The 17,461-nt window shown below is 36.2% G+C and overlaps 1 protein-coding gene across 1 annotated transcript in view; it reads left to right on the forward strand.

Moving 5' to 3' along the window:
- The window catches only part of atrnl1b (attractin-like 1b), a 102,838-nt gene that overhangs the window by 51,321 nt on the left and 34,056 nt on the right, over window positions 1-17,461 (forward strand). Inside the window, exons 24-26 of the mRNA XM_051913558.1 lie at window positions 232-389; window positions 8,061-8,122; window positions 15,814-15,892. Coding sequence (XP_051769518.1) covers window positions 232-389; window positions 8,061-8,122; window positions 15,814-15,892 — 299 coding nt within the window. The remainder of the gene's footprint in view (window positions 1-231; window positions 390-8,060; window positions 8,123-15,813; window positions 15,893-17,461) is intronic.

The raw sequence follows: 17,461 nt of genomic DNA on the forward strand, positions 1-17,461 counted from the left end.
CCAAGAGGTCAATATGTGAGTGGTTTTTTTTTTTTTTTTACAGACAATTATTTTTGCTCCCTATAAATTTATAGGTCTATGTGTGTCTTAAAATGGAAGTCCATGGAATATAAAGTGTAGCGTGAATGACCCTTTATGGTCAATGCCATAATTAAGAGAAGTTATCAAATGTCATTTCTGAATGCCACCATTTTATACAATTTGATCTATCGCATTCTTTTCCCCTTACAGCTGGGACCATCTTCGGGGAAGAGATCCCCATCGTGTCCAAGACTAACATCAAAGAGTACAGAGACAGTTTCTCTTGTGAGAAATTCAGTTTTCACAGCAACCCCAACATAACCTTCCATGTGTATGTCAGCAACTTCTCATGGCCAATCAAAATACAGGTGAGGACACACTTTGACCAGTTTAGCTTCTATTGAGTACACTTTTCACCTGTTTCAGTATGTTAAATTTAAGCTATTTTTTAGTTTTGGGTAAAGTAGGAAACATCCATCTCCTTTGTGAAATAGAAATCCACAAAAACAAATGTTTCTAAAAAGATCCAGTGTTCCTTGATATGGAAATCAATTATTCAGTTATGCACTGGGACAAGTTTGCATCTTATGGTCCATAAAATTGAATCAGCTCTTAAGTGGCAATGTGTTACGTTGCCAGATGCCTAGACGACGGACATAAAATGACATTGCTGGAGTAATGTGCAGACTGATGCTATCTATCATGGAAAAACATTTATGTTGAATCTCCACTGTGGTACATCACTCTTATTATGAACGATGTTTGCAGTCTTTATTGCTTGCAATCAAACAGAAGGAGAGATATGCATACTATTGCACAGGTAGTTTGGTTTTGGAAGGAAGAAAAATATCTTGTCAAGATGAAACTTCTAGCCTCTATTTATCTGCATCCATTTAAAACTTATAGTCATTAAAATTGGGTCTTTATGTGATCATTAAGATGACAAATTAATACTTTTATTCAGCAAGAATGCATTAAATTGATTAAAAGTCACTGTAGACAATAATATTTATTTCTGTTTTAAGTAAATTATGTTTTTTTGATATGTTTTATCAAAGAATGAAAAAAGTGTCATGGTTTCCTTAAAAATTTTAAGCAGCATAATTGTTTTTAAAATGGATAATAATGAGAAATGTCTCTTGAGCACCAAATCAGCATTTTAGAATGATTTCTGAAGGATCGTGTGATGCTGAAGACTGGAGAAATGGGTGCTGAAACTTCAGCTTGGCCATTACAGTAATAAATTACATTTTAAAATATATGAAAATAGAAAACTTTTTTCAAATTGTAATTATATTGCAGAATATTACTACATTATTGATCAAATAAATGCAGCATTAGCATAAAAAGGTTCTTTCAAAAACAAAAAATCCACAAAGTTTGTGGGGGTTGTAGTTACAAATTTTATATATAGTGACCATTGAGACTTGAGCTTTGTGTGTGCTGGAAGCTCTACAACAGAGGCTCATCCACACTGACAGTCCCCTCCCTTTCTCTGTCCTCTGAAAACTGCTCTGAGCATGCTGCCCAAGGCTCGATGACATCAGCATTTCATTAAATGAGTGCATGGCTGGCCCTAATGAAGGCTGTGTGGTGGAAGAGTTAGATTCCCAGCACTGTGGATCAGACATAGATGTGATCTGGCACTATGAACTCACACCTCAGCTGTGACTCTGGTCTTAAAGACATAATACTCCAGTGTGAAATGTCATTACTTGGAGTTATGACACGTGGACTCTATCACAAAGCATATGTAACCTAACTATTACCTTTCATTGAGCTCTGCTTGGGTTCTTAGATAGGTAAAATGAAGGTGCTTTCATTTAATAGATGACTCTTTGGGAGCAGTGTTATTTTAGTTGTTAATACTGTATATTGTTTGCATATTTTCAGTGTATTTATTAATATTTTGAATTCATTTTTTATTTGTTAATTTTTTATTTTTTTTTTAAGTTTTTGTTATTTGTATTACTTTTTGTTTTCAATTTTAACTTTAATTTAATTTATTTGTATTTTTATATATAAATAATACATTTCATTAAATAATTTATTATTTCAGTTTCAGTTTTAGTCATTTTAGTAGTACATCAACTTAAACAAAAAAAAAAACTTAAAAGAACATTTGAAATGTTGCTTGGTCAACTAACTGAAATTTTCATCTAATTATATTTTATTTTATAAAACTTTTAGTTCCTGTCCTTGATTCTGATTGGTCAATAGCTGTGTTTTATTCACGATAAAACACGACTATGGCCGCTTCACCCAACGGTTCTGTGTATCACTACACAACACCCTTAGCAACTACTCTTAGCAACATAAACTGTATGTTCTCAATTGATATTGTTCATTGAAGCTTACTGTATTATGTAGAAGAGTAGAGATCGAGTGAGCGAGTTTATTACCTGCATTCAGATTTAGCATTTTCCTTCAGGTCAGTCCTATGTTCATAATAAAAAATCTGTTTAAATATCCGATGTATTGTCTTGTCCTTTTAACAGTTAAGGGGTTTTCCCGTGACTGACAGCGCTAGTCAAAGCATTTGTCAGTTGCGTCTTGTTCCGTGTTCACAACAGTTCAATCTTTTCAATGTAAAAGTCTTCGCTACTGACTGACACACTCATAAAGACAGTCTTTGCCGCCATCTAATGGCGTAATAATGTAACTTCTGTTGCTGTTCATGGTCAGGGACTGTTTTTTTCCGAAGGAAGGCTTTTAGTGAAAGTTTACTTCATGATACATATTTTTGGCTTTAATATTTGTATTGTGTGGTAACTGTTTTATAAAAGCAATAAGATACTCGAGGCTAGTGCTGTATCGTGAATAAGTCACGGCTGAAGGGGTTGCAGGCGCTCCGCTTCACGTCGTGCCTAACAACGCTCTTCAGCCGTGACGATACAGCACAGCCTCTCCTACCTTATTGCTTATTTATTTCAGGTAACAAACTATTTTAATAGCTTTAGATAACAGTAACAATACTGTTTGAGATTGAACTGTATAATTGACCCCCATCCAAGGCAACTGATATTTCTACTTATCTATATTCAGATTTTATATCAATAATGAACAATCAGCTGATAATGATAGCGAAAACTATTCTGTCATGGTGATTAGGACCCTGACACTAATAATTTTTTATCACCCTATTGGGCATTACTTTACAATAATAGCCAGCTGATTGGATATTGTCCTTCCAGATGGCAAATTTCCCAAAAAATTATGTTTACAATTATTTGTAATTGTAACTTTCCATTGCAGTCAGTCTGTATCTGCATAAAGCAAGTTATTGTGTATCACTTTATACAGATTTACCAAACTTTAGATAAGATTGTTTAGCTGTGCTTTCTGGAGACGGCAAATTACAGTTCATTGCGTTAAACAAATCTTGACTGATTGTGCTCATGATAATACCTCTACATTAAATAAAAAGAAAACAATTGTATAATTTGCAGATATATAGACAGAGCAGGCATGTTAGTCTATATACTTATGTCACTGGTAGTTGGTGCACACTGGGTAATGTACGCTCCTCTTGCCCCTGATGTCTTTCCCAAAATGACCAGTCTCTGAAGGAAAAAGTAATAACCTTCTATATTGGTAATAAAATATATTACACAGAATATGATAAACACTTATAGCAATCCTTTAGAGGGTTCAATTTTGAGCAGGTTTTCTGTGCCTAGTGAAGCTATTTATTAAAAAATACACCACAATAAAGAAAGATTTCATCTGGTCGATATCCATATGGTTTATAAAGATAACCACCACAAATCCTCTCAACCTTTCTGTCGTTCATTACCGTTCGCCAGCTGTGCACCGAGACGCTCAGATACTGCACGCCATTTGTTGTTAGGACTATCTCCAACAGCGAGAATGCACCTAATATTGATCTGCATTCATTCTTCTGTTCCTCTATCACGTATGAGATGAGTTCCTTTGATAAGGTTCATTTATTTACGTTGGTCTCACAGACCTTCATCTCGGTTGAGCTGTGTTCAAGCAGTAATAGTTTTCTATTAGATTTCCCAAAAGCAGAGTCACTTATTTACCATGGCGGTGCATCGTTAAATCAAATGGACCCCCGTGACACGGTGTGCTCGCTCTCCTCTGATGTTTATGATCAGAAAGTGTGATCAGCATTTATTAGCTTACCGAGGAAATTGGGACGGTGAAACTATGCACATATGAGGACCCCGACCCCTCTGAAAGCATCAGATATTAGATATGGAGAATTGAAGTGCTCTCGTTTTGCAGGAAACCCAATCTGACAAAACATTACTGCTGCTTAACTGTCTCACTGTCTTATGGGTCGGTGTGAGGTCAGCCGGTATGAACAACATAAATAATCCATTCCAGGCATATATGTGTGCAAGCTTTATTTATTTTTTTGCTTTAATGCTACAACCCATAAATAAAACTGTTCAGTGAACATAGTTAAAGTCAGGATAAATTAAGCCTTTTCAACCAAAAATAATTCATTTGAATGGATTTGTTGTAGTCTTGTTGTATAAATTTAAATTAACTTTGTTATGGTTACTAGATGCAAATAAAAAACTTTGAGCAAAATATGAAATCAGGATGTCTGCACACATAAACCACCATGCAACACATCTATATCTATATCTATCTATCTATCTATCTATCTATATATATATATATATATATATATATAATATACATACACACACACACACACACACTGCCTGACAAAAAAAAAAAAAAAAGTCGCTGTTTGGATTTTAATAGGCAAATACTTAAGAGTCTATGGATGGATCATTATTACAGTGATTATTATTTTTCTAGCATGTTATATGTTTGGCAACGGTTCTTTTAACCCTAAAAGATGGAGTGTGTAGCTTTTCATTTCTTAAACAACCATGTATTAAGACGTATCATGGTCATATTCCAGGATGACAATGTCAAGATTCATTAGGTTCAAATTGTGAAAGAATTGTTGGGAGGGAGCATGAAGAATCATTTTCACACATGAATTAGCACTGACCTTAACCTCAGTGTAAGTTTTTGGGATGTGCTGGAGGAGACTTTACAGAGTGCTCACCTCTTGCATTGTCAATACAAGATCTTGATCAAAAGTGATGCACCTCTCGATGGAAATAAATGTTGTGATGTTATTTCCATCAAGAGGTGCATCAATTTTTGATCTTGTATTGACAATGCAAGAGGTAAGCACACTGTAAAGTCTACTCCAGCACATCCCAAAGACTTTCAATGAAATTAAGGTCTGGACTCAGAGGTGCCAATTCATGTGTGAAAATGATTCTTCATGCTCTCTGAACCATTCTTTCACAATTTTAGCCCTGGTGAATCTTGACATTGTCATCCTGGAATATGGCCATGATGTGTCTTCCTACATGGTTGTTTAAGAAATGAAAAGCTACACACTCCATCTTTAAGGGTTAAAAGAACCGTTGCCAAACATATAACATACTAGAAACACACTAATCACTGTAATAATGATCCATTCATAGATTCTTAAGTATTTGCCTATTAAAGCCCAAACAGCGACTTTTTTTTGGCCGGGCAGTGTGTATGTGTATATAATATATATATATATATATAAAATCATCATAGAACCTTTAAGTTTGGACACAACTTTAATAATGAAGATAGAGCAAAGAGCTAGTTGATGGTCTCACAGTTTCCTCTGTCCTCTTTATGTTTCAAAATGCTCATTAGGATAATTTTCCTGACAGTCCTGTCTAGATCTCAGATGCTTTGTTAGTGGCTATTCATTCTACAGCATGATGAGCAATACAATGATCTAATGTATTATAATTAAGGAAAATAAGAATAACTATGACAAAAGGATTCTTTCAGCTGGAGAATCTAGACTCATGTTGTTGACAGACATTTTCTTTCTTATAATATGCACAAGATAATGTATGTATGTACAATAATAAAGCCCTAATTTGAGATCATCAACAAACATTTTTCATTGTTTATCAGGTGCTATTATAACCCACTGATAGATGTAAAAACTGTTTCTGAATTTTTGTAAATGCAAATACTTGAATTTAACTGTTCAGATATGCAGTATTAAAAATTATTTAAATGTCTGCCTATGATTTACAAAGTCTGAATGACCTTATTTGGTAAAGTTAATGTCTTGTCCACGTAGTCCTTCCATAGCATTATTTATGGCACAACAAGGTATGGTCTCAGTGGGAGCAATGACTTAACCGGGCAGATGTGGGGGCTGCACAACTGTTCTTTTCAATCCCAGCATCTTGCTTGCTTGTCTTTGGGGACAAAAATGGCTCACCCTTAATGGAGTGTTAAAGCTTTCTCCAGCGCTGTCTTTAGCCCCAGCCGTGTTCCTGTGACAACGGCTTAATGAAATGAATGGGTTCTCCAAAGGACTTGCCCCGCTCTGCCATTGTTGCATTATTCATCTGGTGAGTCAGGGTGACTTACAAATTCGTACATTTAGAACATTAATCCGTTTATTTTTGCTGGGTATTTATCCAAGTAGTTATTCTCCTTGCCTTACGGGATGCTGGGGGAACACACTTTCTTGACACTGTGAACACTTGAACAACTTTTCTAAAGCGTGTTGATGCTTAGTTAATGGCCCTGCAGTATTCACTGCCAAACCCATGATGTCTCATCTCATTCAAACACGGTGTCTTCTGAAGCTTGGCCGAGAACGTAGCTTGTCCGCTGAGTCATGTAGCATACCGATGTGAAATCTCTGAATACAACATCTTTGACTGAACTGATCTGAGTGGCCAGAATGAAAACTCAGAAATAAGCGTAAGCAGCACAAAACATATTCTGATCCCACGGTTAGTCTGTCCCTCACAGCCTCACTTTCATACCTGTCATGGCGCTGCTGTGAAAAAGGTCTATGATTAGGTTTAAAGTCTATATTTGGTCTATCTACTCATGGCAAAAAGAATGTTCAGAAATGTAAACTGATATTTCCTACTGACACATTACAGCAAAATATATAAATAACTGGCTTAAATCCATTTTAAGGGGGGGGGATGTGAAAACTTTTGAACAGGATGAAGATATACAAATTTTTCTTATTTCGTTTAAATATAATTTTTTTTTCATTTAGTACTGCCCTTTGAAAGCAACAGAAGATACTTCAAGTTTCCTAGAAGACAAATTAAGTACAATTTACCTTGATCTTCAAATTCAAAAAGTTTTCACCCCCCGACTCTTAATCCAAGTAACCACACACAGTATTAAGAATCAAGGGTTCACAAACCTTTGAACTGGGTCATTTTAATAAATTCAGCTATTTTTTTTGTCATGTTGATTATATGTAAACATCTTTTATGTAAAATATCTTACTCAGGACAGTACTAAATAAAAAATGACATGCATTTTGTATGATCTCTCTTATTTTGTTAAAATTATTCACATTTTCACAGATTCTGCAAGTGGTTCACATACTTTTTCTTGCAACTGTATATGTATGTGTGTGTGTATGTGTGTGTATGTGTGTGTATATGTGTGTATATATATGTGTATATATATATATATATATATATATATATGTGTATATGTGTGTATATATGTGTGTGTATATATATATATATATATATGTATATATATATATATATGTATGTATGTATGTATGTATGTGTATGTATGAATATGTGTGTATATATGTGTGTATATGTATATTTGAATGTGCATTTAAGGACTTTTATCCCACAGTGTCATTAAATCCCTTCTTAGCCATGTTGAGCTACACCTGTGCATTTAATGTAAGCCACAATCCCAGAAGGCAAACATTTGGCATGTGTGTGTAATGCCTGAGGGATGTCAGCTCAGGTAACCATGAACAGCCATTATTGCCTCCATTTAACAATTAGAGGGGACAAGGAAAAAAAAAAATGATGTACGTGATGGCCCCTCAAGCTAAAAAAAAATCTGTTATGACATTATCTCTTGTGAAGGACCCTAGCCGCAAGCAAAGGTCTTCATCATCTTTTCACGCAAAGAGCTGTTCTTTGGTAACCTGTCACCCCATCATTTATATCTCTTTTGCTTTTGTCCCCTACCAGATCGCCTTCTCTCAGCACAACAGCATTATGGACCTGGTGCAGTTCTTTGTGACTTTCTTCAGGTGAGTGCTTGTGCCATCTTTGTTCCTTCTCCATTTCAAAGGAGTGATGTAACACAGAAGTTGATCGTAACAACATTTTTTCACCTGTTAAGCCAATGTATGATCATTTAGCAACAGCCTGCCCGGGTTGAATTCCTCAGCACCCGATGTGTTTAATGCCTTTTCCCTTTGGATTAGTGAGCCAGTGCTGAGAGAGCTCTTTAGGCCAAGAGGAAATGAGACCTAATTGCTTTTAGTGTCCTCTAGCTCTACCTTTTTGCTTAAACTACCATATACGTTCAAGATCCTAAATGATCTAATGGAATAAACTCTTCTGATAGACTTGGTGCGGTCACATTAGTAAAATTTCAGCAAGATTTCACAGAACCAATAAGGTCCATTGTCAATAGTGTATAATATTAGTTTAGCGAAGTACGCTCACATAGAAGTAACTTTCAAACCAAGCAAAAAAAAATTCATAAGCTAATTTGATGTCAGGGAACCAGCTGGAAACAAGGTGATTGAAGAGGTGCAATTTGACATTATGTGCTACTTTTTAATAGTAGATTTACTTTTAACTTCCAAACCTGTATGCTAGCCACTATACCATATAATTACAACGAATGAAGCAAAAAACTCAAAAGCACCCTGAAATTATTATAAAATATTAGTCTGTCTGACTCATATGCTATATTCTTCTAAAGACATGTGATACCTTTGTGTGAAAAGCAGTGAAAAAGTTGTTATTCACTGAAAATCTTGACTTCACCCTAGCTCTTTTGCACTGCATTGTGGAACAATGTCTGGTTTTGGAACAAATAGTTTTTGAGAGTCAGATATTTAATACATTTTTTGATTTGGTTCACAAAGCTGGTTTGAATGTTTTATTGACTCATATTAATAAATAACCATTTAAATTTCAGTCTGCTTCTCATACAAATCTATCATATGACTTCAGAAAACTCGGAATAAGTTGTAGGGACCACTTTTTATAGTGCTTTTGCATCTTTTTAATCTAACTTGTAAAAAAAACCCCTGTTTAATTGTAATTGCATGAAAAAAGCAACCACCACTTTCTCAGAATTTCTCCTTTTTGTGTAGCGCAGAAGGAATAAATTCATATGGGATTGGAACAAATTGAGGGTTAGTAAACAATGACAGCATTTTCAGTTTTGGCTGAGCAAGATGAGACAAAACTGATGAACTTTTGAAGTCACGCAATGCTTCGTGCAGAGCTGCTCAGCTCTTTCCTCCGTACGAGGTGTCATTGCCACAAGGTAGATCTGTCATCCTGATTTGTTAATTTCTGTGCAGTTTCTTGATTTGTCATTAAATGCACACCTGTTCCCATTATGTCTTACTAGATTTGGTTATAAAGGGTGTCTCTCTCTCTCTATCTCTCTCTGAATGGTCAATCTCTTGCTGCTGCCGCTCCCTCTGGTGCTAGTCCTGCATTCAGATCATTGTCCTGGATTAGACAGCCCCTCTGGAAGCTGGTGTCACACACTGATGCACTCCGACACGGGGTCAACTTGTGCTCCAAACAGTCATGTTATACAGCTTGCTTGTTTCTGACTGCCTGGGCAATCAGTTTAACTAGTTAACTTCAAGCTTGCCTTAGTGTGTGTAGTGTGACATCTACACTGGCAGCGTAAGCTGACTGGAATTAATCTGTTACTTTAGGAAAGCTTGGCATTTCATTCTGGAAATTCAGTTTGAATCGGCTAAATTCAAACCTACCTTCAGAAGGACCAGACTCAAATGTTTAGTACTTTCACCAACATAATTTATTCAAATATTAGTGAAGAAAGACAGTCTTTTCAGGTGAACGAGAAACTGTCAGGCGTTGAAAACCGTTCTGTCATCTGGGAAGTTCAAATGCTGTTGTGTGTATTTTGCTCACGTATCATACAGGAAATTGCACCAGCTTCAGCACGCCTTCCCTTGACGTCTAGAAGCAATAGGTGAGCAGAAGCATATAGATGATTTCAAATGCTTCAGTGGACACGTAGTTGGCAGATTACTTGTTTTAACCCTGTGAATTGCTGTGGAAAATATGCCTTGACAAGGTGTGGTACAACTGACAAATAGGATAAACTGTCCAACAATGATTTTCCTTTTTTTTTTTTTTTTTTTTTTAATGCATTCATCCATAGTGTTCACCTGCCAATACACTACTATTCGTTTGAAGTCAGTAAGAATCGTTAAGAATACGTTTTTAACATTGATAATAAAAAGAAATGTTCAGCTTTGCCATCACAGGAATACATTACATTTACAAATATATTAAAATACAGTTAGTTATTTTAAATTGTAATAATATTTAACAATAATACTGTTTTAAGTCATAATTATGAGGTAAAAAGTTGAAATTGAAATTATGATTACCAGAGCACAATGTTCTTTTTTTTTCTTATGTGGTGATATGCCTTTGGTAAATTCACAAAGGGTGGATTTATTTGATAAAAAAATAAAGTAACATAATTTATTCAAATATAATTGAAGAAAGAAAACAGTCTTTTCAGGTGAACTAAATCGAAATTATGACTTAAAAATTTGAAATTATGACTTAAAAGTTGAAATTATGGCTTAAAAAGTCAAAATTTCAACTTTTTAAGTCATAATTTCGATTTAGTTGCTCTATATAGGACAAGTGTGTAACACAGTTCGTATATACGGGAAGAAGGAGGCGGGAACCGGCGAACATTCAACATCACTTTAATATTAAATAAACAAAGAACAAAACAAAAGTAATGCCGGCAGACCCTCACGGACGTCTGCCGGCCACACAAACATAATAAAACCATAAAATAAAGTCCAGGCCTGGTCCTCTCTCGTCCTTCACTGTCGTCGCTCCCCTTTTATGCTTCCGGAGCTCCTCCGTGAGAGATTTGAGACCGGTGCAACGCGCAGCTGATGCTCATTATTACTCGCATCACCGGCCTCGCGCGGTTCCCTCATGGCTCTCGCCCACCCTGCTCGTCAGAAAATTGCCTTAAGCCTAGTCCCAGACTAAAATGCATGTTTGAGCTGTTTTAACTAAAAGCAACTTGCTCTGACATATCTTAAAATGTTTATTAAAGCTACTTAAATGTCCTTATTTAACTAAGGCCTATGGTGCTTCCCAATTCGCGTACTTATGCACTATTCCATGACGTTTTTAAGTATAAATAGTGCAAGTAGTGTGTTCACACTGTAAATTCCAAAAAGAAAAAGTACACTTTAAATTCCCGGATGATACACTAACGGAAAAAAACGAAGTGTGGAATGTTGGACACTTCATGCACTCAATTGTCACAGCTTTAATTACGTAGCGGTGGGATAGGAGGATCAGACTCCGTTGTTAAATGATAAAATAAACTTATACAATTCACGCACTACAAGGATGAGTACATAGTGCATAAGTACATAGTGCATTTTGTGGCTGACCTTATTGCATATGCATTTGTAGGAATTCCCTTTTAGGTGCAATATTTATGGGAGGAGAATATATAAATGAATCATGCAACATGATTTACTAAGTTTGTGCTAGTCAATTTACTGGTATTTGTGCCATTATTTAACGCCCAAAAAGCATGTCTTAAGCCACTTTGCACCTGCGCTGTTAGTAGATCACATGCAACCTATTATCATTGGCTCAGCTTGTTTGCGACCCTAGTCTTGATAGACTGTGTTGGTCATTATGGAAATGATTTCGCTGCGTCTTTGTTTTTTAATGTGCGCATTCAGTAAATCACCTGCAGAACTTTCCACTGCCAATGTCGCTTTTATGGGATGGCGGTCTCACACTAATTTGCCCTGTTTAGTAAATCTAGTCCTTAGTATGTCATAATTTTTAACTTTTAAGCTCATAATTGACTTAGTATGTAATAGTTTCAACTTTTTATGTCAGAATTATCATTTACCAAAGCATGTTTTTATTTTATTTTCTTATGTGGCAGAAATGGGCTTCCATAAAGAAAAGAAAGTGTAGCTCTTTCCAAAAAAAAAGAAAAAAAAAGAAAAAAAGTTCAGGCATCAGTGCATGGGAGGTAGCATTAGGTAGGATTTAGTGCTGTCAATGAAGTGTTTTCCTCCAATGAGCTTTTCCCTGATTTCATCAGTGTGATTTCCACTTTATTTCCACTGAGTGAGATAGCCAAACTCATGACAGCTGGAATCAAGACTAGCCTCCGGCAGATTCTGTTCCATTACCAGTGCAGCTAGAGAGATGGTCGCTGACAGAGTATATCTCTCCTTACATCTGCCCCTGAATTATGAACCACATCACTGAAATACAACAAATTAAAAGTGGAAATAGACGAAAACTGCCACAGATGGCGCCTAACGTACAAACCTGATCTATGTCGTTCTGGATAATATTAACTTTCTAGTTATTACAATCTAAAAAAATTACCCTCTCTGTAAAAGGACTCTGCAGGGGTGTGTTGAAAATGTATCGTTGATGAAGAACCTGTCAGTGTGCAACCTGAAATTAGAGTGGTTAACATGAGCAATAGCGAAATGCATTTCCACCCTGTGAATGGCTTTTTAACAGTCTCTTTGCTAAATGCAAGATAATGCATTTGGTTCAATTCATGCAATCCATTTGCTTTTATTTAATATCTAGCACATGCTGTTCAGTCTTCAGGGTTCGACATGAGTACTTCCCCTCCCAGGTTTGCTGTAGCTGTCTCTCTCTTTATCCATGAGATGGGGTTGTGGCTCTTGATGTCGGAGTCTCCGAAATCACCAAAAACGTCCTTCAAATGATTTCATTTCCCAGACATTTGCTCATGTACATGGAGCTCAGTGAATCAGCAAACTGTAATTCAGAGTGATTTGACTACAAGTTTAACTAAACATCAGTTCTAAGAGGGGTGTCATGCCATACGATTGTCCTCTAGATCCTCCTTTCAAAGTAATGAGACGGTCAGGGATGCTAGGAAGGCTAAAAAAGGGTGCTCAAATAGCAGAAAATGAAATCATCAGGGTATAATAGTGTTATTTTTGCCTCGTTTGGTCTTGATGTCAGTGGTCCTTTATGAGACCGAAGCAAACTCACCTAGCCTAAGGAGAATTATTGTCACCTTCATTACATAGTTTGTATCTCCTAGTTCTTTTTCTGTTAGCTGATTTTATTTTTTTAAGTCTATCCATGCAGTTATCTATGCAGATATTGTGAATAGCACCTCCATTTTGTCCTAAAACTTAGAAAGTTTTTCTGAAGTGACTCCTGAAATGGGTTCAATACAAGGCTGCTTATCTACTTAATTGCATCTAATTAGCTAAATAACACTTTAGCTCACAGTTTAATCATCAATTTTCGTTCTGGATCTTTTCAGCTCATGCAAGTGAGAAAAAAGCCTTCTCCAAGTCAGTGGATTGGTTTGTTTGTTGGAGCATGTTTAACTTAGGATGCACCTTTTATCATTGTTTAGCAGTCGGCTTTTAATTCTTTCTCCCATAGCTCGTTCCAGACCTTTCATACCATCCTCTATTTGAGTGGTCCCTGGATACCTTCTTTATTTTCTCACATATTTACTCAAACGCCACATGTACCACCACATGAGGGGCAAGAACCTTTAATTGCTTTATTTTTCGTATTAATTCGGATTCCAGGTGGAACCGCAGAGGGGATTAAGTCCTGTTTACTGCCTGCAATGCACCGGATGAAAGGCTTCGATCTGAAGGGGGATTTCTCCCGCACTGCTACTTAATCGAGCCATTCAAGTTTCTCTCTTCCCCATTCGTCCCAATTTGCCATTATCTTCAAACGAACCCAAGATGGCATGCGTTTGAAAGCATTAAAAGGATTTCATCATTCTTTTTTTTTCTCCACAACTTTTTTTCATCTGTGCAAACTGTGAATTAATTTCAAACAGAGATGTTTACGAATGCTCACATACCTCCATAAATACAGTCCGCAAAAGCAATTTCCCTACAATTCATGACTTTGATGTCAGCGCGGTTATAAGATTTGCCTTTTGATGCACATTGCCAGACCCTAACACTTGACTGAGATGAGCGTATTCCTCAGCTTGACCACTGGAAAGCCTTCTGTGAGTTTCAGAGATGCTGACATTTATCAGTGCACGGTATTTTGACCATTTACTTTAATTTTTTTAAAGTGGGATTATCTGAGAAATTCAGTCTAGATGCACTGTAAAATCTTTCACAAGGTGTGACAAAGCAATTCTATAAAATACTGCCAACTCAACTGTCATGTTCTAGAGACCCATTAGTGGTGGCTATTAAAGGATTAGTTCACTTTAAAATGAAAATTACCCCATGATTTACTCACCCTCAAGTCATCCTAGGTGTATATGACTTTCTTCTTTCAGACAAATACAATCAGAGTTATATTAATAATCACCCTAATGCTCCTAAGCTTTATAATGGCAGTGCACAGAAACCACCTTTTTGAAACTCAAAAAAGTGCATCCATCCATCATAAACATACTCCACACGGCTCTGGGGGGTTAATAAAGGCCTTCTGAAGCAAAGTGTAAAAAAAATATCAATATGTAACACGTTATAAAGTAAATTACCTAGCTTCCGCCAGAACGCAACGTCAGTTACGTTTTTTTTTGTAAGTTGAATGCGGAAGGCAGTCTGGTGGTAGGTAGTTATTTTACTTTATAACAAGTTAAATATGGATATTTTTCTTACAGAAACGCATCGCTTCGCTTCAGAAGGCCTTTATTAACCCCTTTATTAGCCGTGTGGAGTATGTTTATGATGGATGGATACATTTTTTTAAGTTTTAAACAGGTGGTTTCCGTGTACTGCCATTAGGAGCATCAGGGTGATTATTAATATAATTCCGATTGTATTCATCTGAAAGAACAAAGTCATATACATCTAGGATGGCTTGAGGGTGAGTAAATCATGGGATAATTTACATTTTAATGTGAACTAATCCTTTAAGCAACATTATGAAATATTACAAAAACCAAACTATTTCTATGCATACGGAAGTAGCCAGTAGTCAGGAACAACTTTAATCATATTGTGTCATTGATGTACCTCAATGAATAAATCCCACCATTCTAACAAATTTAAATGCTTTGTTTCCCAGCAGCCACAACCCAAAATGAGCCATGACAACTTCATTGTCAGACTAATCTTGATAAGCTTGCTGAAAATGCAAATTAAGAAATTTTCTTACTAAATCATATTTTTTGTAATGACTAAACAATAGTTTCACAATATGTTCTCTTTAAAAATCCAGTGTTTTTATCCAGTGATAATGTTCATATTTGCCATCTGTTGAATGGTATAAACATAAATCTGTCACTGGGCCATTCTTATAGTGCTCATAGTGCAAAGCTTCTAAAACTTACATATGAAGACATATGAGATGAGAAGAATGTGCTGCATTCAGTCATTGTTTTTTAATGACAATTGTAAGTGATTAGTAGGGATGGGCCATATGACCCAAATTAGATATAATATGACAAGCAATTAGTCTGACATCAATACAAATCAAAAGTCTCGAAACAAAAGTATTTTCCACATTTAATTCTTATTGGATAAAACCCTGATAGTTGCACAGATATTGCAGATCTACTGCAGTATTATAAAGTAGATTCTTTTCCAGTTATCACTACTGTTGCACTGTGTGTGTGTGTGTGTGTGTGTGTATATATATATATATATACTGCCCAATTGGTTCTGAAATTTCTATGTCATGTTTAATCTTTCCATCCCTTTATTTCTTCATCCTACAGCTGTTTTCTGTCCCTGTTGCTGGTAGCTGCAGTGGTGTGGAAGATCAAACAGACTTGCTGGGCCTCCAGGCGACGAGAGGTATGTCATAAAACAGAAGAAACATAAAGCACTTCTCATTACAAGAATATAAACAACTTTGTGTCAAAGTCCTGGTCATTTCAAAATTGCCAAATATCTCTTCTGATTTATTGTTTTGTTTGATATATCGGTATATGATATCACTTTACACTTTACAAGTCTGTTTTCCGTTTTGTGGTTTTTCCTTGCTATGGAATTTGATTAGACGCGCTTTAGACATACATATAAAGCCTTGTCAGCCACATTAAATGGCTCTGCAGAGTCCACTGCTTACAAACATGCCCATCCTCCTAATTAGGGGCCCTTATGAGCCAATTAGCTCTGACAAAACTTATCTAATGCAGTTTAGAGCAAACTGAACATTAAACGCAGCAGATGTCTGCGCATCGTGGAGAGAGATGCCATACTTCCACTATTTCTCCTGCCTTTCTTCATTTCATTGTGACAGATTTAAAGGGTTTCAGGGACTAGTTTTTTTTTGGATAATGAGTCTATTTGCTACTCAATAACACCAAAAAGTTATGTTAAGAATTTCATGAGAATGATTGGCCAATGTCGTTGTGTCTGTAATGCGTTTATTCCATTTTAGTGGACAGAATTGACATTGATAATCAGGAAGGTTGATCTCTTTTGCTTCTGTCCTAATTGATGTATGGAAATAAACAAGAGTTATGATTGCAGCGATCCAAAGCTATATTCATCTAAAGAATTAAATCCAATAATGCGTGATGGGGCAGATGGGCCTCCACCATTAGCATTCGGCTCACTGCAGCGCTGCACTCCACAGGTTCAGATTATCTGTTTGTTTCTGCCTTCAAGTACTCTCAAAAAAGCTTTTATCTTTTAATTTAAAATGATTGAAAAGTTTGAGGAAGCACTCCAGAAAAATAATTGCTTCTGAAAATGTATTTTCTTGTTTTTTGTCTTGAGCAAGAAAGAGCCTGGATGACGTGCATTTCATTTTGGCACCAATCATGTGACAAGGTCACATTTTTGATTTTTGCCTTGGCAGCTCGAGATGGAGAGAAAATTTAAACTAACAGGGATTTTTCTGTGCTTTTTCATTGCATTCAGAGGCATGCGAATAGTGGTCCTTTATTGCTGTTATGAAGTGCAACTTCCGTTTTTATGATCGTAACAGAAGAAGCTGTATTGCTCTGCAACCTCTCATTTGAACGCCTTTTGTCCTGACTGACTTATTGAAAGACATGAGTTGAAAGCAGAGGACATGTTTATAACTGCCATTATGCAAATGTTCTCCACTACACTGATTTTGGCTGAGGGATCAAACAAGGGAATATCTAAAAAGCAGCAGTGCTCAACACAAATCAGAGTGCTTGCCTTTGATTTCCTTCAGTGTGTCGTTTCCCTGAAAAGTCTAGGGAATGTCTCATTGTCATCTGCCCGGATATTTGCACAGTTGCATTTGCCTTATTTCGGTTTTAGCTTCAGCTCTAAGATGGTGTCTTATATTGAAGTACAGTGCTTGCAAATCTGGTTAAAATCATCCAATTAGTGCTTCACAAAATTTATTGTACTTCGGCAATCATGCTATGTAATATCTCTCTC

Source organism: Ctenopharyngodon idella, chromosome 12, assembly GCF_019924925.1.
Source record: "Ctenopharyngodon idella isolate HZGC_01 chromosome 12, HZGC01, whole genome shotgun sequence".
Taxonomy (NCBI): Eukaryota; Metazoa; Chordata; class Actinopteri; order Cypriniformes; family Xenocyprididae; genus Ctenopharyngodon; species Ctenopharyngodon idella.